This window comes from Budorcas taxicolor, chromosome 13, assembly GCF_023091745.1.
Source record: "Budorcas taxicolor isolate Tak-1 chromosome 13, Takin1.1, whole genome shotgun sequence".
Taxonomy (NCBI): Eukaryota; Metazoa; Chordata; class Mammalia; order Artiodactyla; family Bovidae; genus Budorcas; species Budorcas taxicolor.
The window spans coordinates 43,440,054-43,467,920 of record NC_068922.1 but is presented as its reverse complement, the minus strand read 5'-3'; the positions used below and the strand labels follow the sequence as shown (position 1 = coordinate 43,467,920).

At 42.2% G+C, this 27,867-nt stretch overlaps 1 protein-coding gene across 1 annotated transcript; it reads right to left on the bottom strand.

Annotated features, from left to right (window-relative positions):
* Positions 1–3,997: 3,997 nt before the first annotated feature.
* LOC128058213 (dihydrodiol dehydrogenase 3-like) lies at positions 3,998–27,650 on the bottom strand. Its single transcript, XM_052650596.1, has 9 exons — positions 27,552–27,650; positions 25,514–25,681; positions 24,550–24,666; positions 23,073–23,150; positions 22,540–22,662; positions 8,317–8,426; positions 7,009–7,174; positions 6,732–6,814; positions 3,998–4,073 (listed from the first exon to the last, which is right to left on the bottom strand). Exons 1-9 carry the CDS (start codon positions 27,633–27,635, stop codon positions 4,031–4,033), a joined length of 972 nt encoding a protein of 323 aa, XP_052506556.1. The 5' UTR covers positions 27,636–27,650; the 3' UTR covers positions 3,998–4,030.
* Between the last annotated feature and the right edge of the window lie 217 nt (positions 27,651–27,867).

Genomic DNA, 27,867 nt, shown 5'->3' with positions numbered 1-27,867 from the left:
CACAAATTTAATGAGTAAGAAGAAATCCAAGTTCTTAGTTTTTCTTGGAATTGATTTTATTTGGGCTGTTTCGAAATTGATCTTTCTTGGAAAACATAGATGAAGAACATACTGCATTCTAGGCAAGAAGTCAAGACTTGAGGGTGACCTTGATCATCGGGGACTAGCTCTGAAACCAGGCACAAATTTCTGTTTCTTTGTTCTTTGAAGTAAAATGCTGACTCAGGAGTTAATGATTGAGAAATGTGAAGATGCAGAAACAAAGAATAGCCGTAGTGGAGGGAACTGGTAACAAGTTAGAGTATAATTCTGCCACATTGCAGAATCACCAACTCTCAGTTCCCTGAAATTTATAGACAGAGGTCTGACATACATTCCTAAGTTATTTTTACACTAAGCAGCCCCCACCAAATGAGAACTGATGACAGCAAGCATGTAGACCCTAGACTTGTTGAAAGCAGGAGGTTGATAATGCTTGAAACTTCACCTTGAAGCCAGCAGTCCAAGGACTGTGCATGAGCTGGTCTTGCCCTGATCCTTAAACACCATGAAGCTCTTCACTAACTGCTCCAGGGAGAGTCACACGATCTTGAGGGCGTTAGTCCTCTGTGTCTCCCTTTGCCTGGTAAAGCAACTCTTTGCTACTTCACCCAGTATTCTGTCTCTGTGTTTCTATTTGACACCAGTGAACAAGGGCAGAGTTTTGGTAACAGCTATGAGAGACATGCATTGGCCCAAGTCGTGTGTTCCAGTCAGGTACAGCTGCCTGAATGGTGGTCAGCTCAGCTCCAAAGGGAATACACAGGGCTGTGGCTTGAAAGTCTCGACGTCTCAATGTTGATATAAGAGGGAAACAAGCAAAAAGGCTTTACATAATTGCCTATATGAGTGTGAGGATGGAGGACAGCTGGAACCGTGCTGGGAGAAAAGACCCCATATCAGAAGACCCTTTTATTATTCTCCAGACCACAGAGAGTCTCACTCAGACAGTATCTAGAAGGTTTCATGTGAATTTTGGCAATCACAGTAAAAGCTATCAAGGACTATTTGCTCAAATGTATAGAAATTCAGTGTTATTTATCTTATTATTTGATCACAAACTTTTTTGGATTTTATTTTTAGTTGGAGGATAATTGCTCTACAATGTTGTGTTGGTTTCTGCTGTACAACATGAATATCAGCCATAATTATACGTAGTCTTCCTTCCCCTTGACCCTCCCTCCCACTCTCTCCCCCACCCACCCCTCTAGGTCCTCACAGAGCGCAGAGCTGAGCTCTCTGTGCTATACAGCAGCTTCCCACTATCTATCTGCTTTACACATATATAATAGATAGTGTACATATGTCAATGCTTCTTCCTCAACTCGTCCCAAACTTTTGAAATTGCTTCCAATCAAGACTGTGTTCCTCATCTCTAAAACATCTTTAGGTCTCCCTTTTGGGGAAGAACCCTGACCTCTTCGATATACAGCACGTCTAGGGTACACAAACGTGCTAGCGGGATCCCAACGAGACAGCTCATTCCTTATTCACCAACCAGCAAACGCCAGATTTACTGCCACATATACACAGACTCAGCTTTGGGCGAACTAATATAAAGCTGACTGTGCAACACTTGTTGGGTTCCAGAGTCAAAGACACAAAGCCTGCACCTATCCACCCTCTACAGCCCAAAACTATAGCAACATTTTCTTAAGTGATAAGATTTGAACTCATATCAACCCATGAATATTCAGGGGGTGGACTAACAGGAGAAAAACCTTGCGTCTAGGGATCCTGGATCAATGGCAGTAGGCACTCAGGATCCCTCTCTTTCTCAGGAGGGAGATGTTTACTTTACATTACTGCACAGCAAACATGCCCTCCATGTCTCTGCAAGGAGCCACTGTCTCTGTGTTGCAAGGGTGTTTGTTATACAGACAAATACTTGTGTGGGATGAATGGTACTTGGTGCCTCTGCCTAATAGATATACAGAAATGGGAGAGATTTTGTAGAAATATCTCCTATTGGCACTTACCCATTTCTAAGAGCTAAATTCTAATTTCATTTACAGTGTCACCCTCCACTAGACTATCAACTCAAGAATTTATTTTAATTTATTCTTCTCTATTTTATTTATTGATAAGAAAATGTCTTCCTTAAAGTGTTCAATAAACTTTTGCTGAATAAATCAAGGAATGAACTGCAAAACATATGAGAACTAATCAAAATGTTTAGCATAAAAAGGCATGAAGTCGCTTCAGTCATGTCCAACTTTTTGTGACCCTTTGGACTGTATCCTTCCAGGCTTCTCTGTTCATGGGATTCTTCCAGCAAGAATACTGAAGTGGGTTGCCATTTCCAGACATATCTAAATCATTTTCCTGTACAGCAGAAATTAACAGAACATTATAAACCAACTGCAATGGTAGTTGAAGTATTACAACTTAAATAAAAATTTTTAAATAAAGAACTTCTAACAGTTTTAAAAAATTAAATCGGTAAGATGCACTGCTTTGTAATATGCGTGCGTGCTCAGTGGCTATGTTGTGTCCAACTCTTGTGACCATGGACTGTAGCCCACCAGGCTCCTCTATCCATGAGCCCTCCCAGGCAAAAATACTCAAATAGGTTGCCATTTCCTTCTCCAAGGGATGTCCCCGAGCCAGGGATTGAACTGGAGTCTCCTTCATTCTTTAGAATTCCTTACCATTGAGCCACCTGGGAAGCATTATAGGAAACAAAATATAATATTGGAACTATTTCATTTCATTTTTATTGAGATATAGTTGAATTACAATGTGGTGTTAACTACTGCAGTACAGCAAATTGACTCGGTCATATATATATATAGATAGATAGATAGATAGATAGATAGATAGATAGATAGATAGATATTCTTTTTCATTTTCTTTTCCATTATGGTTTGCCATAAGATATTGAATATAATCCCCTGTGCTGTACAGTTGGACTTTGTGTTAATCCAATTTGTATACAATAGTATGCATCTGCTAACCCCAACCTCCCAGTCCAACTCTTTCCCAAGCCCTTCCTCCCTGGAAACCATCAGATAATACTTGATAGCTTACAAAAATACTTAAACTAAGTAAAAAAAAGTGTAAAACCTGTATATTGATTGAAGATTATTTCAAATTGTAAATAAACATGCAAATATTTTATATAGGAGAGTCATGAAAGTATGAAATTAAATTTATATTTTATGGCAAGAAAAATTTAAACATGAAAAACTATTCTATACCTTTGCACTCCTCTCCCTCACTGTAAGTTGTGTGTCTGCATGATGCATGGACCAGACCTCCCACATCAGAGGGAAGACCTGCTTGACCTTGAAGAGCAACAGACTCCTAGCATCAGTAAGACAGCTCCTTAAAAGATAAATTCCTTCTTGACCTTGTAAGGGGTCACATGACCCACCATGGTGATGCTTAGATCTGGATTAGGTACACTGTCAATAATGTCTTTTCATGCAGAGCCCTCTGTCTCCAAAACTTACATCCCTGTGCCTTGACTTCTGGAGGACATAACAGTTCTCAGGCTTTCTGAGATGCTCTTCCTGGGTTATAGTTCTCAAATCTGACTCGAATAAAATTTTCCATTTCTTTCTCTTACTTTTTCTTTTTTTTCTCCGTTTTACATATGATATTATACATTTTTCGATGCCGTTCTCCCAAATCATCCCACTCTCACCCTCTCCCACAGAGTCCAAAAGACTGTTCTATACATCTGTGTCTCTTTTCTGTCTTGCATACAGGGTTCTCGATAGATCAACTAATTCATTTTTGACAAAAGAAAAGGCACCAGGAGGTTACCTTTGTTTTTTATCCTTTCTCTTTAATTTTCCAATTATTTAGTTATCAGAGAAAACTAGAATTCATATTTGAAGTCTTCTTTATTTCATAAAAAAATTTTAATGATAAACAAGCTTCAAAAGTTCAGACACTTCTTTTAAACATCTCCACCAAGTACAGAAATGCTCTTCACAACCCTAGAAAAGAAGTTCTGGTAGAATGCATGGTGGACAGCTCACAGTCAATATTCTTCAGAATATGGATACTCAGGATGATTGACAAAACTGAGAGAGAAAAAGAAGAAATAATTTATTAAATCTGTCATATTGTCACGGAGAGCATTACTCTGTGGATACAGTCAGGATGGGCTAAAGCTCTAAATCTGTAAACACATCCCATCTTCTCCCCCAACAAGCACACATCAGGTGTCTGCTCCATGTGCACATGGCACCTGCATGTCCAATCCCAACATTCACGTGTGATATTCACCCCACAGTGACAGGTAGTTTGACTCAGGTTGCAATTTATAAGAGGGCACAGACCTAAGGATAACTATGGAGGTCATTTCAGACACAGGTGGAACTTTTGACCCTAAGTAGTGAGAAGGATCACAGTTAAGGAATTCTTTGCTGTTTTTCATAAATCCATTCAACAGAAAAAAAAATGTCAAGCACCCCTCCAATACAGGGTGCTTCCATTAAGGAATTACTATTAAATTGAAGAAATACCACATACACCTAAACAGTCTTACCTATAAAATGTGATTACTGCTTTCTTAATTTGTATCATATAACTACACTCTTTATTAATTAATATTACTGCTGTTTTCCTTCCTTATAGTCTGATTTTTCTTTCTAAATTTGTTCTTTTGAACTCAGTTCATTAAAGAGTGCATCCTGAGCCATTCCATGTGCCAGGAGCTGTGCTATCGACATAAACCTACAAGGATGAGTAAGTCTAGGCATTCACAGAATAATGAAGGAGAGCACAGAATATACATAAAGCTTTTGAGGACAGAAAAGTAACTTGCTATTTTTTCTTACTTTTCATCATGTCTTTTTTCAGAATCATAATATACATATACATAAGTATGCAGGCATACTAAGTCGCTCAGTTGTGTCCAACTCTTAGTGACCCTATGGACTATAGCCCACAGGCTTCTGTGTCCATGAGATCCTCCAGGCAAGAATACGGGAGTGAGTTGCCTGCATTCCTCCAGGGGATCTTCCCACCCAGGGTTCCAACCTGCATCTCTTATGCCTCCTGCATTGGCAGGTGGGTTCTTTACCACTACCACCCCCTAGGAAGCCCATATATATGTGCATGTGTGCTGTGTGCTAAGTCGCTTCAGTCGTGTCTGACTCTTTGCATCACCATGGACTGTGGCCCACCAGGATCCTCTGTCCACGGGATTCTCCAGGAGAATACCGGAGTGGGTTGCCATTTCCTTCTCCAGGGGATCTTCGCAACCCAGAGATCCAACCTGCACCTCTTAGGTCTCCTGCATTGGCAGGTGAGTTTGTCACCATTAGCGCCAACTAGAAAGCCTACATGTAAATGTACATATAAATATATATATCTTCTTTACATACAAGGAGGCTTCCCAGTGTCTCAGTGGGTAAAAAACCTGCCTGAAATGCAAGAGACACAGGAGACATGGATTCAGTCCCCAGGTTGGGACGATCCCCTCAAGATGGGCATGGAAAGCCACTTGAGTATTCTCCCCTGGAGAATCCCATGGGCAGAGGAGGCTGGAGGGCTATAGTCCATAGGGTTGCAAAGAGTCAGACACAACAGAAGCAACTGAACACTACAAACAAGGAGAGTTGTAAGATTTTCCGTTTGAAACTAAATCTTCATTTTATCACTAATTTGTGTTCCCTTTTCTCTAAACTCCCTTCCAGCATCTCTCTGTTTGAGTAGTCTTCTGTCCCTTCAGTCCTGACATCCTCTTGTAGTATTTGGCAGCTGGAATTCGATGGTACTAACTAAGCAAAGTCAAGGAGGTAGGAGCTCCCCAGTGGGTGGACCCCTGAGGGAAAAAGTCTACACTGCGGTGAGTCTTGACTCAAGAAACCAGAGAGACTCAGACGATCTTACCAGGTGTGTCCAGGTAAGGACAGAAGTCTCTCTCTGAAGGGTCAGTCCATGATATACTCAAACTTCATTTGGTGACATTTTAAGGATGAGGAAATGGGAGATGTGTTGGGGAAAAGGTCAATAAAGGGATAAATTTGGAAGAAATAGATGGTGTCTTGGTAAAGAAAAGTCCATCAGCGAGAAAATCCACCAGACACTTAGGAGAGGGAGTGGAGCCAGGCTCACTGTGACTTCTCACACTGAAGCATGTTGGCCTTCATGGGGCCCTCCTCCAGAAATATCAACAATGTGTTCACAATTGTGTTAGGATAGCAGGAATGTAATTCAGGATGGATTCCTTATTACACATCATTATATATCATTTCCTCCTGATTCTACAAAGAACTAAAGATGAAATATTTGCCTCAGTCCCTGAAAGAAGTAGCCTGGTGGGCTACAGTTGATGGGGTCCAAAGAGTCAGCCAAGACTGAGCAAGTAACGCTTTCACTTTCCATAAGAAGAATGGGCTGCAGGCCCTGTGTCCTCTGTGTTTCCTGGGTCTCTGGGCCCTGAGAGGAGGTACACCAGGCACAGGCTTTAGGGGCACAACATAGTGAATTCACCACAATCTCAACACTGGGGATTTTACTGATTGGCTGTCCTGGGCCCCAGTCACATTTCTGTTGATCAGAGATAGAAACCTAGAAGAAACCTCTGGTCTGAGGTCTGCAGGAAGCCCCTGGTATACTCCTACACTGGAAACCAGTGCTGTCTCCCTGAAATTAAGCTTTAAGTAAGCTATTCCTCTGCTGATCTGTATGTTACAGAAACAGTATTTGTGGAACATATGCAAGTCACTTACTGTTGCAAATCATAGTATCTTATATTGCTATTGAGGCCTTCGATTGCTTTCATCTCTTCTGGAGTCAGTTCAAAGTCAAACACCTGGAAAGAAGGAAGAATCACATTAAACTTTCCCCCAAGGAGCTGGCCTTCCCCCGGGGACAGGAGGACTTTCCAGCTGGATGGGGACAACCAGAGGGGAAAGGGAAGCCATGTCTGTCTTCAGTTAGACAAAGAATGCCCCTCATGAAGGATATTCCTTAAGAGCCCTCTCTGCCCACAGCCCCACTCATTACCTGTATGTTCTCTTTTATCCGCTTCCTGTTGTAACTCTTGGCCAGAACCACAACCCCACGTTGTATCTGGTAGCGAAGGGCAACTAGAGCTGGGGTTTGCTTGTGCTTTTTGGCAATGGCAGAGAGAACTGGGTCCTCCAAGAGAAAGGGGAGGTTTGGGTTCACCCTGGAAGGAAATTCAGAAATGCCAAGGAGCTAAAACTAAGTACTCAGTTTATGAAGAGGCTTCCCAAACAGATCAGGTATGTCACCTCTAGACCAGTGCTTCTCAAAGTGTGGTCCATGAATCAGCATCATCAGCATCACCTCGGATCTTTTAGAAACACAAAATTCCATGGCTTTGCTGAAGACAAACTGATACAGAACCTCAAATATGTCACCAGAGTTGACTCATTGGAAAAGACTTTGATGCTGGAAGGGATTGGAAGCAGGAGGAGAAGGGGACGACAGAGGATGAGATGGCTGGATGGCATCACTGACTCAATGGACGTGAATCTGACTGAACTCCGGGAGTTGGTGGTGGACAGGGAGGCCTGGCATGCTGTGATTCATGGGGTCACAAAGAGTCGGACATGACTGAGCGACTGAACTGAACTGATTCTGTGATTACAGATCTCTGCGGGTGATTCAGATGCATTATTGAGTTGAAACCAGGACTGCCAAACTCTTGGAATTTGTTTCTTTTTCACTTCTCTGTGGTTATTTTTCTTTTCTAATCAAAAGTAAAGACAATGGTATGAAAGGAGAACATCATGGGAAATATTGGGAAATATTATGTTTTTCATTTTTTTCTAATTTTCACTAGTCTCAGGTGTTGATAAAAGCTGAACAGTCTGAAAATAAAGACTGTGCATTTCATAATTATTTACATTGTGCAGTTCTTCTACAAATGTTTAAAAAAAAATGGTTCAACTTGTACTTATTTTTCAATCATGATAGGCCTGGAATTGTGTACTATTATCCTGATTTTAGACATAAAGTGAGGGAGACTTGGTAAGTCTATTATACTAATGTGCTCATTATCCATAAATAAGTAAATTATGACAAAGCTTATGTCTTAGTTATCAACTGGGGGATTATATAGAGATTTTAATGCAGACACTTGTGTTAAAATCTATATACAAGACACATACAATGTAAGATATCAAGCTGGATGATGAAAAGACAAAAGAGTATTTTTCCCAACTGTCTTCTCTCTCCTCTACCCTTTGAGAGTTATCTACAAAGCACTGCATACAGAATAATAATATTTTCATTAAAAAATGAGTTTTAAATTAACTCCTTGTGGCCATCCATAATGTTCATTACCATTGTAATGTTCGTTGGGCTCCCAGAGCACCATAGGCAACCAGGACAATATCGTGTGACTTGCAAAACTCCAGCAGTTTGCTCTGGTTGAGATAAGGGTGACATTCCACCTGTAGAAGCCAACAGAAAAGAGTGTCAGATTATATGAAAAGGTAACACACCAGAGAAAGCTTGAAAGGAAGAATTATATATGCTAAAGAAAAACTGTCACATCAAATTACAACTGGAAGTATCAAGGAAAGATTTTTTAAACTTATATTTCTGTCCCCTGAAAAGGTAAAAAATAATGACATTACCAAGAACAAGTAATTCTACGGACCAGATCTTGGTTGCTGAACACCACTGAACAGACCAAGATAAATGCCTAATTCCAGACCTGGGACAGGAAAAGAGCTGTCTAAGCTTTGGACATCAAACAACTCCAGAAAGAAAGAAATTGCACAGTCTTATGAAGAAATGTCTGAAGGACAAAAGAACCAGTGTGATGAATTCCCATTGGTGACATTTCAGTAGATTTGAGCACCAAAGGGAATCATGAGTGAAAGCAAATATAGCACACAGAGGCAAAATAAATCCCTGAGAGAGGAAGAAAGAGCAAAACTGCTTCTCTCCACAGATGGTGATTATTACAATACATCTTTTCTCAGAAACTGACAGCTAATGTGAAGGAGTGCAGTGTTTTCCCCTGTCTGATAGGAATAGATGTATTTTATCCTGAATAATGACGGAATTTTACTTTTACAGTAAAATGTTAGATCAGAAGATTGAAAAGAGCATTTAAAATGGAAAATAATGAAAAACATTCCAATGAAATAATTAATTCAGTTGAAAGTCATCAATGGATTCTCAACCATTATGTGAAAACTTAGGGGAAATCAAACTTCCCCTGATGATGGTTATCATCCAACAGATGACTAGATAATTTCAAGAAGGAAAATACACATTTTCAAATAAAATATCCAGCTACTCAGGAAGCAAGAGTTCGAACTGGACATGGAACAACAGACTGATTTCAAATAGGAAAAGGAGTACATCAAGGCTGTATATTGTCACCCTGTCACCCTGCTTATTTAACTTATATGCAGAGTACATCATGAGAAACGCTGGACTGGAAGAAACACAAGCTGGAATCAGTTTTGCCGGGAGAAATATCAATAACCTCAGATATGCAGATGACACCACCCTTATGGCAGAAAGTGAAGATGAACTAAGAAGCCTCTTGATGAAAGTGAAAGAGGAGAGTGAAAAAGTTGGCTTAAAGCTCAACATTCAGAAAACGAAAATCATGGCATCCGGTTCCACCAATTTATGGGAAACAGATGGGGAAACAGTGGAAACAGTGTCAGACTCTATTTTTGGGGGCTCCAAAATCACTGAAGATGGTGACTACAGCCATGAAATTAAAAGACGCTTACTCCTTGGAAGGAAAGTTATGACCAACCTAGATAGTATATTCAAAGGCAGAGACATTACTTTGCTGACTAAGTTCCATGTAGTCAAGGCTATGGTTTTTCCAGTGGTCATGTATGGATGTGAGAGTTGGACTGTGAAGAAGGCTGAGTGCCAAAGAATTGATGAGTTTGAACTGTGGTGTTGGAGAAGACTCTTGAGAGTCCCTTGGACTGCAAGGAGATCCAACCAGTCCATTCAGAAGGAGATCAACCCCGGGAGTACTTTGGAAGGAATGATGCTAAAGCTGAAACTCCAGTACTTTGGCCACCTCATGCAAACAGTTGACTCATTGGAAAAGACTCTGATGCTGGGAGGATTTGGGGGCAGGAGGAGAAGGGGACGACCGAGGATGAGATGGCTGGATGGCATCATGGACTCGATGGACGTGAGTCTGAGTGAACTCCGGGAGATGGTGATGGACAGGGAGGCCTGGCGTGCTGCGATTCATAGGGTCGCAAAGAGTCGGACATGACTGAGTGACTGAACTGAACTGAACTAGCTTTTCCAGAAAAACAAAAGTGCTGTCCCTCCCAGGGGGACAACTTGTCACCATGCACTTCCTACCCGGGTTCATTTAGGGACAAAGCATGCAACTAACATTTTCTTGTCAAAATATTTAAACTTAATGTAGCAAGGAGTTCAGATTTAACTACTAATTTATGTAATCTAGGATTACAGAAACAAGTCAATTAGCATCACAAAGTATCAATGATAAATACAGTGTATTTCTGAAAACCTTGCCTGGATATCTTGGTAACACAATGACTGAGTGATCGTTTTACATTAAAAGAGCTTAAGGTGACTCAAAATTACATGTGAACCAGTCAGACTCAGATCACCAATATACTGTTGCAGCCTGGCAGAGCAGACGCCAGAACCTGCCCCATGGCTAGAGGGTGCGGCAAACGGTGCCCTCATGATTGTGCTAGTAAGCATGCTGAATGGACAGACTTGGTGCTGGGCATGCTCTCGGCTCTGCTTCACTGCCGGCCCCTGCATCCATCCCCATGGAAACAAATGTTTCTGATCAACAGCGGAGCCTCACCTTTACTCCCTCTTTATGGTGTGCTGATCAAACTCCCCAGTATAGCTCTTTCCTAGTGATCTCGTGACTTCTGCCCATAAAAGTGGGGGCTGAAAGGAGACGTCTTGGCTTCCTGCCATGGAGAGCAGGAGGGTCCCCTGATCCCCCACTTGCAAATTAGATGTGTCTGTCTTTTCATTACATGCTCACCCCTGGTTCCGGTCTTTCTCACCCTCTGTGCTGGCCATGGCAGGTGGCCCCTGAACAGGGACCTGAAGTCGGGAAGGATTCCCCTGAGGGAACAAACTCAAAGTGAAGACAGTGAGCGGTAGCTGAGATGCCTGGATCACAACCAGGCCCTCAAACTCTAAGGGTGGGAAGCCCCTTGTTGTCCACATCAGGGTGTCCATGGGGAAGGACTTGAGTAAAGCTGAGAAACATCATCTCCAGCTTTTGAGGCACCTCCTCCAGACTGCAGGAGTGCAGGTGAAAGAGGAGCCATTGACACAATTGCTAAGAGAGGTGGCTAAATATAATCTTTAGTTTCCAGAAGAAGGCACTCTAGATATTGAAAATTGGGACCCAGTGGAAGAAAATTTGAAATCAGCACACAGGAGAGGGGATTGCATACCTGTGATGGTATTCAACACCTGGGGGCTAGTGCGATTGGTCCTATACCCTTGACAGACTGAGAAATAATGTGAGAAGACGGTGTCCTCAAACGTCTTGTTAATCCTTCCACCCCTTTGCCACCCAAGCTCAATTTTCCACCACCGCCGCCACCACTGGGTCCAGAAATGTCTCTAGAGGACAAGCCGCTGACATGGTTTCAGCAGGCCATGGCCTCCAGCCTTCCTATGGGTGCTTTTGACATTGAAGACCATCTTGCTTTTCCTATCAATTACAGGCCCAACCCCAATAATCCCACTCAGGTTATTGCAACCCATGAAACTTTTGACATCAGGCTTTAAAGGAACTAATCTAGTGTTAGGCTGAACAGGGTCAATTCTCCGTATACATACATGGGAGCTGTTGGAAATTTTCTTGCATGGGAGATGCTCTCCTTACGATGTTAAAATGCTAGCCAAACAGCTTTAAGTGGTCCCCCAAATTTACAGATTTTTGCCTCTTATATTGAATTGTGCCAATAGCTGCCCTGTATTAATTTGGTCAACGGAGATTATCTTACTTTTGAAATACTCATAGGCACAAGGCAATACACCAGTCCAACAACCCAATTGACTTATGAAGGTATACTGGTGAGAGCATATGTACAGATTGCAAAACGCTGCTGAAGCAGGGGCAGACAGCATGAGAACCCAGCGAGCCTACTGGTTCATTTGTTAAAATATTACAGAGACCCAGAAAAGACTTCACTGAATTTTAGACCGGCTCTCATCTTCTCTCCACCATCAAATTAATAGTCCTACAGTGGAGGACATTTTGTAAAAACAGTTAGCCTATAAAAACGTCAATAAAGATTGCCAGGCTGCCCTTAACACTATTTGTCAAAATGGTAGCCTTGGCGATATGTTGGAGAGTGTCAAAATGTTGGTACATAGGCTCACAAACAAACCAAACTAACCCAAGCAATTTGTGCTGCCTTTAAAAACAATTTTAGCTCTTCCCATGCCAAATGCTTTCAATGTGGAAAACCCGGATATACGAAAAAGGCATGCTGTTCTGGGCCCAAAATAGATGTTACAATAGCTCCGCCTACTGGAGAAAATAAAACACCAGGACTTTTGTCAAAGGCTGTCTCAGCACAGTATACTAATGCATATATAAGGAATTTAGAAAGATGGTAACGATAACCCTGTATGCGAGACAGCAAGAGAGACACAGATGTATAGAACAGTTTTGGGACTCTGTGGGAGAGGGAAAGGGTGGGATGATTTGGGAGAATTGCATTGAAACATGTATAATATCATATATGAAACGAATTGCCAGTCCAGGTTCGATGCATGATACGGATGCTTGGGGCTGGTGCACTGAGACCACCCAGAGGGATTGTACGGGGAGGGAGGAAGGAGGGGGGTTCAGGATGGGGAACACATGTATACCTGTGGCGGATTCATGTTGACGTATGGCAAAACCAATACAATATTGTAAAGTAATTAGCCTCCAATTAAAATAAATAAATTTATATTATAAAAAATAAGGTAAAACACCAGGACAGTGTCCTAGGTACCAGAGAGGCAATCATTGGGCTAATCAATGCAGGTCAAAATTCCATAAGAATGGTTCCCCTTTGCAGCCAGGAAACCGCCATCAGGGCCAGCCCCAGGCCCCACAAACGGTGGGGGCATACACTGTGAGAATCTCCAGCACACCTTTCAGCCTATCTCCAGCCTCTCAGTCTCTACCAGTGGAAGTGCTGGGTTGGACCTCCCAACCTGAGTAACTGTTCGAATTAATGGATTGGATCCCCCCAACCACCACCCAGTCACAATCCCTACTGGGATCCAAGGCCCCATTCCACCAGGGACCATAAGATTCATTCTGGGCAGAAGTGGCCTTACCCTTCAGTTCAGTTCAGTTCAGTTTAGTCGCTCAGTCGTGTCCGACTCTTTGCGACCCCATGAATTGCAGCACGCCAGTCCTCCCTGTCCATCACCAACTCCCGGAGTTCACTCAAACTCATGTCCATCAAGTCAGTGATGCCATTCAGCCATCTCATCCTCTGTCGTCCCCTTTACCTCCTGCGCCCAATCCCTCCCAGCATCAGAGTCTTTTCCAATGAATCAACTCTTCGCATGAGATGGCCAAAGAATTGGAGTTTCAGCTTCAGCATCAGTCCTTCCAATGAACACCCAGGACTGATCTCCTTTAGAAAGGACTGGTTGGATCTCCTTGCAGTCCACAGGATTCTCAAGAGTCTTCTCCAACACCACAGTTTAAAAGCATCAATTCTTCGGCGCTCAGCTTTCTTCACAGTCCTACTCTCACATCCATACTGGAAAAACCAGAGCCTTGACTAGATGGACCTTTGTTGGCAAAGTAATGTCTCTGCTCTTTAATATGCTACCTAGGTTGGTTATAACTTTCCTTCAAAGGAGTAAGTGTCTTTAATTTCATGGCTGCAATCACCACCTGCAGTGATCCAATATGCCTCTGGAGATCAGTGGAGAAATAACTTCAGAAAGAATGAAAGGATGGAGCGAAAGCAAAGCAATACCCAGCTGTGGATGTGACTGGTGATAGAAGCAAGGTCCGATGCTGTAAAGAGCAATATTGCACAGGAACCTGGAATGTTAGGTCCATGAGTCAAGGCAAATAGGAAGTGGTCAAACAGGAAATGGTAAGAGTGAACATTGACATTCTAGGAATCAGCGAACTAAAATGGACAGGAATGGGTGAATTTAACTCAGATTACCATTATATCTACTACTGTGGGCAGGAATCCCTTAGAAGAAATGGAGTAGCCATCATGGTCAACGAGAGTCTGAAATGCAGTACTTGGATGCAACCTCAAAAATGACAGAATGATCTCTGTTTGTTTCCAAGGCAAACCATTCAATATCACAGAAATCCAAGCCTATGCCCCAACCAGTAACACTGAAAAAGCTGAAGTTGAACGGTTCTATGAAGACCTACAAGACCTTTTAGAACTAAAACTCAAAACAGATGTACTTTTCATTATAGGGGACTGGAATGCAAAAGTAGGAAGTCAAGAAATACCTGGAGTAACAAGCAAATTTGGCCTTGAAATATGGAATGAAGCAGGGAATAGGCTAATAGAGTTTCGACAAGGGAACACACTGGTCATAGCAAACACCCTCTTCCAACAACACAAGAGAAGACTCTACACATGGACATCACCAGATGGTCAACACCGAAATCAGATTGATTATATTCTTTGCAGCCAAAGATGGAGAAGACCTATACAGTTAGCAAAAACAAGACCAGGAGCTGACTGTGGCTCAGATCATGAACACCTTATTGCCTAATTCAGACTGAAATAGAAGAAAGTAGGGAAAACCACTAGACCATTCAGGTATGACCTAAATAAAACCCCTTATGATTATACAGTGGAAGTGAGAAATAGTTTAAGAGACTAGATATGATAGACAGAGTGCCTGATGAACTATGGACCAAGTTCGTGACATTGTACAGGAGACAGGCCTTACCCTTCAGTTCAGTTCATTTCATTTCAGTTGCTCAGTCATGTCCGACTCTTTGCGACCCCATGAATCGTAGCACGATTCCATCACCAACTCCCTGTCCATTACCAACTCCCGGAGTTCACTCAGACTCACGTCCATCAAGTCAGTGATGCCATCCAGCCATCTCATCCTCGGTCATCCCCTTCTCCTCCTGCCCCCAATCCTTCCCAGCATCAGAGTCTTTTCCAATGAGTCAACTCTTCACATGAGGTGGCCAAAGTACTAGAGTTTCAGCTTTAGCATCATTCCTTCCAAAGAAATCCCAGGGCTGATCTCCTTCAGAATGGACTGGTTGGATCTCCTTGCAGTCCAAGGGACTCTCAAGAGTCTTCTCCAACACCACAGTTCAAAAGCATCAAGGGCCTCCAAATTCTTCCTGGCCTTATTGACCAAGACTATTCAGGAGAAATTAAAGTAATGGCTCTCTCTCATTAATTCCATGTCATTCCTCAAGCTCAACAAATTGCTCAACTCTTTCTCTTGCCTTACCATGCCCTTAACAACTATAATTCTGTCACCAGAGGAGAACAAGGATTTGGGAGCACAAGTGATCAAGTAGTGTGCTTTACTCAACAAATAGTCTCAGATCAGTCCATATGTAAGGCTAAAATCCCAGGAAAAATGTCTCTGAACTCTTAGATACTGGGGCTGACATTTCCATCATTACTTCTCCTCAATGGCCAGCTGATTGGCCCCTGACTGAACCCCAGGAAAAGATAATCAGGCTTGGGGGAACCTCAACAATTTGCTGAAAGTGCAACAGTTTTTCCTTGCCTGCTGCTGCTGCTGCTGCTGCTAAGTCGCTTCAGTCATGTCTGACTCTGTGCGACTCCATAGATGAAAGCCAACCAGGCTCCCTCATCCCTGGGATTCTCCAGGCAAGAACACTGGAGTGGGTTGCCATTTCCTTCTCCAATGCATGAAACTGAAAAGTGAAAGTGAAGTCACTCAGTCCTGTCCGACTCTTTGCGACCCCATGGACTGCAGCCTATCAGGCTCCTCCATCCATGGGATTTTCCAGGCAAGAGTACTGGAGTGGGATGCCATTGTCTTCTCCATCTTCCCTGCCTAGGGCCCAACAAACAAACTGCTCACTTTCAACCTTTTATTGCAGACCTTCCCTGCAAAGATCTGCTTGCCCTTTGGCACCTAGTTCTCTCCAATGAGGAAAAGGCAGATCATATGATGGCAAGAATGGGATGCCAACCAGCAAAAGAGCTAGGAAACATTTACAGGGAGATCCTTCTCCTTTACCTATTCATCCGAAACTGGACAGAAAAGGGCTAATTGAGGGCCATTGAAGTTTCTCTGCCACCACAAGCCACACCTCTAACATGATTTACATCTAAACCTGTTTGGGTGGATCAACGGCCTCTAGCAAGGGAGAAACTTATACATTTACAAGCCTTGGTAGAAGAACAGTTTCAAGCAGGACACATAGAGAATGCTAGTCCTTGGAATACTCCAGTTTTCACAGTCCATAAAAAATCAGGCAAATGTAGGCTGCTTCATGAGCTTTGAGCTATTAATGCAGTAATGCAACCCATGGGGACCTTGTAGCCTGGACTCCCATCCCCTTCAGCCTTACAACAGAATTGGCCAATTATAGGCCAATTCTTTGGATCTTAAAGATTGTTTTTATACAATCTGCTTAGCCCCATAAGACAAAGAAAAATTTGCATTTTTGGTACCCAATATTAACCAGCAAGCCCGCATGAAACATACCAATCAAAAATGTTGTCTCTGGGGATGATGAGTCTACAAGTCTTCAATGATGGCAAAGTAGAAGGACGTGTGCTCATCTTCTCTTGTGAGAACTCCAAAATTACAACTCACTGCTGAACAACTGTCAACAGGAGAATGTTGAATCCCACTAAAAAGAGATACCCCACATCCAAGGGCTAAGGAGAAGCCTCAGCAAGAGAGTAAGAGGGACAAAATCACATTTGGAATCAAATCTTGTACCCGCCAGAGACCTCGGAGGGCTCAAACAAACCTTGTGTGGACCAGGACACAGAGACCCCACAGAGACTGAAACAGAACTGTGTTTGAGTCTCTCCTGCAGAGTTAAGGGTCAGCAGTGGCCTGCCATACCCCTCAGTCAGTCTCTCCCATCAGGAAGTTTCTGTAAGCCTCTTATCCTTATCCATCACAGGACAGACAGATGAAAACCACAATAACAGAAAACTAACCAAACTGATCACATTGACTATAGCCTTGTCTAACTCAATGAACTATGAGCCATGCCATGTAGGGCCACCCAAGACAGACAGGTCGTGGTGGAGAGTTCTGACTAACGATATCCACTAAAGAAGGGAATGGCAAACCACTTCAGTATTCTTGCCTTGAGAATCCCATGAAAAGGCAAAATTATAGGACACTCAAAGATGAACTCCCCAGGTCAATAGGTGCCCAATATGCTACTGGAGATCAGTGGAGAAATAACTACAGAAAAAAATGAAAAGACAGAGCCAAAGCAAAAAAACGCCCAAGTGTGGATGTGACTGGTGATGGAAGCAAAGTCCGCTGCTGTAAAGAATGATATTGCATAGGAACCTGGAATGTTAGGTCCATGAGTCAAGGCACATTCAGTTCAGTTCAGTTCACTTCAGTTGCTCAGTCATGTCCGACACTTTGTGACCCCATGAATCACAGCATGCCAGGCCTCCCTGTCCATCACCAACTCCCGAGTTCACTCAGATTCACGTCCATTGAGTCAGTGATGCCATCCAGCCATCTCATCCTCTGTCGTCCCCTTCTCCTCCTGCCCCCAATCCCTCCCAGCATCAGAGTCTTTTCCAATGAGTCAACTCTTCACATGAGGTGGCCAAAGTACTGGAGCTTCAGCTTTAGCATCATTCCTTCCAAAGTAATCCCAGGGCTGATCTCCTTCTGAATGGACTGGTTGGATCTCCTTGCAGTCCAAGGGACTCTCAAGAGTCTTCTCCAACACCACAGTTCAAAAGCATCAATTCTTCGGTGCTCAGCCTTCTTCACAGTTCAACTCTCACATCCATACATGACCACAGGAAAAACCATAGCCTTGACTAGATGGACCTTAGTCGGCAAAGTAATGTCTCTGCTTTTGAATATACTATCTAGGTTGGTCATAACTTTTCTTCCAAGGAGTAAGTGTCTTTTAATTTCATGGGTGCAGTCACCATCTGCAGTGATTTTGGAGCCCCAAAATATAAAGTCTGACACTGTTTCCACTGTTTCCCCATCTATTTCCCCTGAAGTGATGGGATCAGATGCCATGATCTTCATTTTCTGAATGCTGACCTTTAAGCCAACTTTTTCACTCTACTCTTTCACTTTCATCAAGAGGCTTCTTAGTTCTTCTTCACTTTCTGCCATAAGGGTGGTGTCATCTGCATATCTGAGGTTATGGATATTTCTCCCAGCAATCTTGATTCCAGCTTGTGTTACTTCCAGTCCAGCATTTCTCATGATGTACTCTGCATATTGGAAGTGGTCAAACAGGAGATGGCAATAGTGAACATTGACATTTTAGGAATCAACAAACTAAAATGAACTGGAATGGGGGAATTTAACTCAGATTGTGATTGCAGCCATGAAATTAAAAGATGCTTACTCCTTGGAAGGAAAGTTATGACCAACATAGATAGCATATTAAAGAGCAGAGACATTACTTTGCCAACAAAGGTCCATCTAGTCCAGGCTATGGTTTTTCCAGTAGTCATGTATGGATGTGAGAGTAGGACTGTGAAGAAAGCTGAGCACTGAAGAATTGATGCTTTTGAACTGTTGTGTTGGAGAAGACTCTTGACAGTCCCTTGGACTGCAACCAGTCCATTCTAAAGGAAATCAGTCCTGGGTGTTCATTGGGAGGACTGATGCTGAAACTGAAACTCCAATCCTTTGGCCACCTCATGCAAAGAGTTGACTTATTGGAAAAGCTCCTGATGCTGGGAGGGATTGGGGGCAGGAGGAGAAGGGGACGACAGAGGATGAGATGGCTGAATGGCATCACCGACTCGATGGACATGAGTTTGAGTAAACTCTGGGAGTTGGTGATGGACAGGGAGGACTGGAATGTTGCAATTCATGGGGTCACAAAGAGTCGGACAAGATGAGCAACTGAACTAACTGACTGACTGACTGACAGACCATTAATTACATCTACTACTGTGGGCAAGAATCCCTTAGAAGAAATGGAGGAGCCATCACAATCCCCAAAAGAGTTCAAAATGCAGTACTTTGATACAATTTCAAAAACAACAGAATGATCTCTGTTTGTTTACAAGGCAAACTATTCAATATCACAGTAATCCAAGCCTATGTCATGACCAGTAATGCTGAAGAAGCTGAATTTGAATGGTTCTATGAAGACCTACAACACCTTCTAGAACTAACATCTGAAAAAGATATCCTTTTCCTTATAGGGGACTGGAATGCAAAAGTAGGAAGTCAAGAGACACCTGGAGTAACAGGCAACTTTGGCTTTGGAGTACAAAATGTAGCAGATCAAAGGTTAACAGAGTTTTGCCAATAGAACACAATGGTCATAGCAAACACCCTCTTCCAACAACACAAGGGAAGACTCTACATATGGGCATCACCAGATGATCAATACAAAAATCAAATTGATTATATTCTTTGCAGCCAAAGATGGGGAAGCCCCATACAGTCAGCAAAAACAAAACTGGGAACTGACTATGACTCAGATCATGAAGTCCTTATTGAGAAATTCAGACTTAAATTTTAAAAAGTAGGGAAAACCACTAGACCATTAGGTATGACCTAAATCAAATCCTTTATGGTTATACAGTGGAAATGAAACATAGATTGAAGGGATTCGATCTAATAGAGTGCCTGAAGAACTATGGACAGAGGTTCTTGACTTGGTACAGGAGGCAGTGATCAAGACCAACCCTAAGACAAAGAAATGCAAAAATGCAAAACAGTTGTCTGAGGAGGCCTTACAAATAGCTATGAAAAGAAGAATACTGAAAGGCAAAGAAGAAAAGGAAAGATATACCCCTTTGAATACAGAGTTCCAAAGGATAGCAAGGAGAGATAAGAAAGCCTCCCTCAGTGTCAATGCAAAGAAATAGAGGAAAACCATAGAATGGGAAAGAATAGAGATCTCTTCAAAAAAATTGGAGAAAATGCTCCAAGGGAACATTTCATGCAAAGATGGGCTCAATAAAGGACAGAAATGTTATGGACATAACAGAAGCAGAAGATATTAAGAAGAGGTGCAAAGATGCACAGAAGAATTATACAAAAAAGATCTTCACAACCCAGATAATCACGATGGTGTAATCACTCATCTAGTGCCAGACATCATGGAATGGGAAGTCAAATGGGCTTAGGAAGTATAACTAGGAACAAAGCTATTGGAAGTGATGGAATTCCAGTTGAGCTATTTCAAATCCTAAAAGATGATGCTGTGAAAGTGCTGCTCTCAATATGCCAGCAAACTGGGAAAACTCAGCATTGACCACAAAACTGGAAAATATTAGTTTTCATTCCAATCCCAAAGAAAGGCAATGCCAAAGAATGCTCAAACTACCACACAATTGTGCTCATCTCACATACTAGTAAAGTAATGTTCAAAATTCTCCAAGCCAGGCTTCAGCAGTACACGAACTATGAACTTCCAGATATTCAAGCTGGATTTGGAAAAGTACGGGGAAACAGAGATCAAATTGGCAACATCTGCTGGATCATTGAAAAAGTAACAGAGTTCCAGAAAAACATCTACTTCTGCTTTATTGAGTATGCCAAAGCCTTTGACCGTGTGGATCACAACAAACTGGAAAATTCTTCAAGAAATGGGAATACAAGACCACCTTACCTGCCTCCTGAGAAATCTGTATGCAGGTCAAGAAGCAACAATTAGAACCAGATATGGAATAACAGGAAAGGAAAGTGAAGCTGCTCAGTCACGTCCAATTCTTTGTGACCCCATGGACTGTGGCATACCAGGCTCCTCCTTCCATGGGGTTTTCCAGGCAAGGGTACTGGAGTGGGTTGCCATTTCCCTCTCCAGGGGATCTTCCCAACCCAGGAATCAAATCCGGCCTCCCACATTGCAGGCAGACGCTTTACCATCTGAGCCACCAGGGAAGCATGGAACAATAGACAAGTTCCAAGTGGGAAAGGAATAAGTCAAGGCTATATGTTTTCACATACAGAATATGCAGAGTACATCTTGTGAAATGCCTGGATGGATGAAGCACATGCTGGAATCAAGATTGCTGGGAGAAATATCAGTAGCCTCAGATATGCAGATGACATAACCCTTATGGCAGAAATTGAAGACAAACTAAGAACCTTTTGATGAAAGTGAAACAGAGTGAAAAAATTGACTTAAAAATCTACATTCATAAAATAAAGATGATGGCATCTGGTTCCTACACTTCATGACAAATAGATGGGAAACAATGGAAACATGACAGACTTTATTTTCTTGGACTCCGAAATCACTGCAGATGGTGGCTGCAGCCATGAAATTTAAAAATGATTGCTCCTTGGAATGAAAAACTGTGAGAACAACCTAGACAGCATATTAAAAAGCAGGCAGGGTACTTTGTCAACAAAGGACCATCTAGTCAGAGCTATGCTTTTTCTAGTAGTCATGTATGGATTTGAGAGTTGGACCATAAAGAAAGCACAGTGCCAAAGAATTGATGCTTTTGAAACTGTTGTGTTGGGGAAGACTCTTGAGAGTCCCTTGGAGATCCAAACCAGTCAATCTTAAAGGAAATCCTTCCTGAACAATCATTGGAAGGACTGATGCTGAGGCTGAAACCCCAATACTTTGGCTACCTGATTCAAAGAACTGAGCCATTGGAAAAGACCCTGATGCTGGGAGAGATTGAAGTCAGGAGGAGAAGGGGACAACAGAGGATGAGACTGTTGGCTGGCATCAACAACTCGATGGACTTGAGTCTGAGTAAGCTCTGGGAGTTGGTGATGGACAGGGAGGCCTGGTGTGCTGCAGTCCATGGGGTTGCAAAGAGTCAGTCATGACTAAGCAACAGAACTGAAATATTCTGAAATCACAATATCTGCTCTAAATCCTGAGTAACTCTTCCATCAACTGTTAGGATCAACAAAGCCTTTAACTTCATGCTCTAACCTGGGTGACTCTCATAGTCTCCAGCACATTTCTTTGTACTGTGCTCACTGTTGAAGCTGGCATACCAAGACTAAGGATTTAGGCATCCAAACCCCATACAAACACTTAACACCTATCTCACCTGTTTTTTTCTCTATTTATTTCCCATTCTGTGTTTTCATGGTCTTCCTTCCTGTATACAGTTTCATCTGAGCACTTTCACACCTGATTTCTGGTCATGCTTTCAGCTCAGGGAAACACGTCCTCCCTCTAAGTTCTAGAAGCAGGAAGCCATCCCCAACTTTTCCACCCAGAGTTTATCAAAGATACTGTTATAGATTCTATCCACACAGTCCAGACACAGGCTCAGCTCTGTAGAATTCACTCTCCTCAAATGTCAGATAAACAGGAGTGAAGGACAGACAGACATCAGGCTCCAGTGCAAGAAGGAGGTTCTGAAGAGCAGGAGGGAGAGGAGCCGAGCTGCTCACCTGATTGCAGACGGGCTTATACTTGAGCCCCGGCTTGTTCAGGATCTTCTCCAGCTGCTTGTGGTTGAAGTTGGACACCCCGATGGACTTGGTCAGCCCTGCATCCTTACACTTCTCCAGGGCCTGGGAGGGAGTGGTGGTGAGCAGTCACTTGGCATGGGTAATATAGCAATAAGAAATGCTGAAAAATCATTAAGAGGGTCTCTGGTCAAGAATTAGCATTGCTTATCAAGGAGATAAAGGGGGAAATGTCATGACACAAGAAGAAGAAGTATTATCTCCTTAGAAAACCTTGGAGAAGAAGGTCACATGTAAGGAAAGAGATGCCTATCTACACTGTCTCAAATTCTCCATTTCATTCCTCTCTGTGAATATTTGATCAATGGTTCCCTCCCCACAACCCCAGCATCCCAGCCCTTAGATTCATGAACTGCAGAGTGTGATGGTCCACAGCCCATTCTCACAGGTGGAAGAAAGGAAGGAGGTTCCCCCTCTTCTGGCTCTTCCTCTGGTTCTCTTCTCTCCAGACTCACCTCCCACGTGTGACAGAGATCCACGGAGTCAAATATCGGTTTTCCATTTTCATCTGTTGGGAAAATTGCCTCCCCTGGCTGGAAAAGAAGCAGTCATTTCAGAGATGTCACCAAATAATTTCTCCACATTTAGCCAGCCTGCCAGGCACATCTGGGTCTAGGATGCTAAACCTCCATGAGGTTCATTTACTTTCTGCATACTAATATTTGCAAAGGGATTTGCAAATGGAGTTATCAGCAATGTCTTTAGAAGGCAGTTTTCCAGTAATCTCCTATACAAACTATATGTTTTGATAGATATAATTTTCCTACATTTTCCTGGGAACTCTCAGTGCCTTAAGTGAATTTTTTTCTGCCCCTTATAACTTTCCTCTTGCAAAATGCCTCTATTGTGCAGGGAGTGACAGTAAGTTATGCCTTACTGCTGGCATAAAAAATGTAATCTTGACCTGGACTAAATATAAAAATTCCTTTTTCACTCTGAACATCTGATAGCTTCAGGGCATGCACATGAACCAGCAAGGTTCTCTTTAGGTTGATAAGCTATGTGGCAGAAGCAGACATACTCTCAAATATTCTGGACAATGAGGCTTGAACAGATCAGGGTCATTCTGCCACCCATGGAAAATGCTGAAATAAAAATAAAGCAAACCAAGAGTGATGTCATTATAAGGAATAGAAAAACAGAGACATTTCTGTCAAGTATTAGGAATCCTTAAATCTATGTAGATGGGAATTACCATCTACATAGTCCAATAAACTCCTTGGCAAAGGATAGCTTGAGCAGAATTCTGTATTCTAAAAAAGAGTTCTGCATAATAGATGTTGTTCCTGTTGTTTTGTTTCGGCTGTGCCATGGGTTTGCTGTATCTTAGTTCCCTGAATAGGAATTGAACCCACTCCCTCAAAACACCCTGACTCAGCACCGAAAGCACATAATCCTAACCACTGGAACAACTGGAAAAATTCCCCTCTACATAATACAGTTCTTAATGGCTAAGTGCAGTTTGCAAACCTCACTGTGAATACAGGCGACAGTGGAGGCCAGGTCTCTGAAGTCCTGAGAAGACTGTGATTAGACCCACCCAGAAGGACACCACCAAATCCACGAAACATGAAAGGATGAGAGATGAAATGACCTCATCCTGTTCAGGTGTGAGGTCGTGTCAGCGCTCAGCACCAAACTCTGGATATGAAATCCCATCTCCCAGGCCTAATCAGCACCATGCACAGAACTCGCCTATTTCTACTTCCTCAAGATTTTGAGACAGAGTCTCAGATTATTTAATTTGTTTCTCTGGAGGTAGATAAGAGATTCAAAGAATCTCCCCAAAAAGATGAACACAAATGATAATTTAGGGGATTCTGCTCTAGTGTAATCATTCCTTCAACCTAAGAAAAATCTTCAACCATCCATGGAAGTTATAGACATTCTGACCCAAGAAATACAACAGAGGTGATCACACAAAGCACCTACCATCAAAGCCACTGGTTGATGAATAATGTAGAGATCGACATAGTCCAGTTGAAGATCTTTCAGTGACTTTTCCAACGCTGGTCGGACCAACTCCGGACGAAGGGACGTGGACCAAACCTGCAGGGATTAAACAAAGGGAGCTGTGGGAAATGAATGCTTCATGTAATTTTGTTTGACTTGTTTCACTTAATAACTAGACATTATTATTGGTTAGAAAGAGATCACTATGGGAAAAAGTTCCATTTCTTCTTGAGTTCTACTGTTTATCTAACCTACCCATGTAAACTTCATTATTTGATTGAATTTATCATCTGTACATCTTTCACAATGGAATGAAATGAATCAAGATATAAATAACTTTATCAAATGATTACCATACCCATCAACTGACCTATGCTTGATAGAGTATAGAAGCAGAACCTTAGTCTAATTTGACCAAACAATCCATCTTCTCAAAATTAATTACTATCTTGTTTAAACATAACTATGGGGGAAAACGCTTTGAACACTTTAATATGAGCAGAACATAATTCAAGAAACTTTGGCTAGATCTTGTATAATACACTAAGTGTCTCTCCCAATGCTCTCTTACTCTTGGAGCTGAGAACTGAGATTTAGAATGTGAAGAAATTTGAGAAACTCACCCAGATGATAAGAAAAGCTATAATCTGCTCCCAGGTCTGTCTGATTCATTAGCCCATAATAAATTACACTGCTCTGGCCTGGGCTCAAAGAAATAAAGTGACTTTCATGTAAAATTAAAATTTGAGTACACCATGATGATAAAGCTCTAGTTATACTCTTTTGGGAGGGGAGGACACAGTGAGAGGAAAAGGATGCTAGATTTAAGATACAAATAAGTGTGAAAACAGTGGTACCAATAAGCACCTTCACCAAACTACTGATTCTATTACCAAACTGTCATCTGCCCCAGTCACTTGCACACACACAACACACACAGCACCTTTGAAGTGTAGAATATGTCTTCTCTCTTCACAGTGCCATCAGCAATCTTGCTTCGAATGGCCTGGCCAACCTGCTCTTCATTTTGGTATGCATGAGCACTGTCAATATGTCGGAACCCAGCCTCTATAGCAAATTTGGTGACCTCCACAGCTTCACTCTTAGGAACCTACATAAGCAACAAAAATAGTAATTGAATATCCAAATGATTAAGAGATTGCTAAGGCACAAGCTTGATCTTATCAAGAACCAACATTGCTTCATGCATTTGATTCATTCTGCATGTGTGGTGAGGAACCCATAACAATTTCCCTGCATGTTCCTGGTCAGTGATTAAATGGACACCCAGGAACCCTTCAACCCCAGGCTATCACTGGTTGATTACAGGCATCAGAAGACCCAAATACCCTCTAGGTTCAGTAATCTGGTGGTAAAACTCGAAAGACTCAGAATAAAATTGTAGTCATGGATATGATTTATACAGTGAGATGTTTGAAGCAAAATCAATAAAAGTACAAGGGGATGGTAAATACATCAAGAAACCAGGCAAAAGTGTCTAAGACCTCTGTCTACCAGTGTAACCACACAGAAAACACCAAATAAATGCTATATCTATTCAAGGTGTACAAAGTGATGCTCTCATATAACTATCCATTGTTAATGATTACCACATTCAAGCTATTTAGCAGATCCATCATCTCACATAGCTAACTTCTGGGGTGTTTTCATGAGAATACTTAACATCTATTAACTATAGTCACCATACTGTACATCAGGTAGATTTATCTCATTACAGAAGGTCTGGATCTTGAACCAACATCTTTCCATTTTTCTTAACCTTGTCCCCAGTTTCTGGTCACCATTCCTCTACACTCTGCTTCTATGAGTTCACTTTTTCAGATTCTACCTATGAAGAGAACATGTTGTATTTGTCTTTCTATTTCTGGCTTATTTCACTTAGCTTAATGTTCTCCAGGTTCATCTGTGTGGTTGCAAATGGTGGGATTAGCTTCCCTTTTCAAGCCAAATAATATTGCAATATGTTTCTGTAATCCAGGATCTTTCATGTTTCAAGCAGGTAGATGCTTGGTCCAAGTTCCCCCTGTTGGATCTAGTCTTGGTTTCCTTATGATTGCATGCCTTTTGGGGTATACTGAGGAATGAACCAGTGAGCTCTATACTAGCCTGGACCCTTCCCTCTACTCATCACATTTTACAAAGTGAAAAATCCCATCTTTTACCTCCAAAATGTCTTCTGTTCTATAAATTAGAAAAATGAGATTCAAAGTTTGAAGAACAGTCCGTTGTCACAACTATATACTCTAAAACAAGATGGACAGCAAAGTTTCTGGCTTCCAGTCTAGAGGCTTGTCCACTAGTCTCTCTTATGGCTAAGGACTGAAAACTATAATTAAAAGGCACTACAAAATCCAAGGATACAGTACAAAGCCTGGCATGTAAGATAGTAGCATATCCCCTCAAATGATAGTATAGTTACCATCAGAAAAAGTTTCCAAGCAGAAACAGAAGTACAAGGCCAAACACAGCTGGAATGTGTCTTGCCTGGCACCGAGCAGGTATACCACAGGAGAAAGGCAATTCTCTCCCACTAGATTTCACTCACCTCATCTTTAGGCCCTCCCACCTCAATTATTTCACTGGGTCATGTTTTTCTGGGAGGAGGAAAGATTTCTGAAATGAAATATACAGAAAACACCGCCATTGCAATTGCCCTCAAAGTCAAGCTGCTGACAGTGATCTTGACAGCTGAATCTCACTCTTCTGCCAAGCTGGGAAAGAGATAGAAACTGGAGGGGAACCCAGAGTAATCTGCAGGTGAGCACAGCCTCAGACTCTGATGCAAAGTGAAGACTGGATGCTCTCTCCCTTTTCACAGGGCATGGTTCTAGCCTGGTTAGTGGAACCACATGATCCTCCCAAAGTCACCCAGGAACTCAATGCTTAAGAATCTTAACCTCTTTCCACTCATGTTACATCTACTTACTATTTATATCTCAACCCCAAACCACTGCACTTACCTCTGGAGGTGCACCGGTGCCAAATCCCAAGGCAGGAATGAAGTGGCCATCATTAAGCTTCACTCTCTGACTTTTTGGATCCATTGTCTGTTTGGCTTCTACAACTAAGCAGACTCCGATTTTTCTCTTCTGCCTTCACAGGTTATAAATGCCAGTGAGGTAATGCCCTAGCTGTACTCTCCAATGTTAGCAGATACATTGTAGGAGGGGCAAAGTGAAACCAGTACCCCGGGGATAGGATAAGAAAAGGATTGAAGTCAATTAACTTGTTTGCATTTTTATCACTGTAATCATTAATTACACTGATTGAATCATT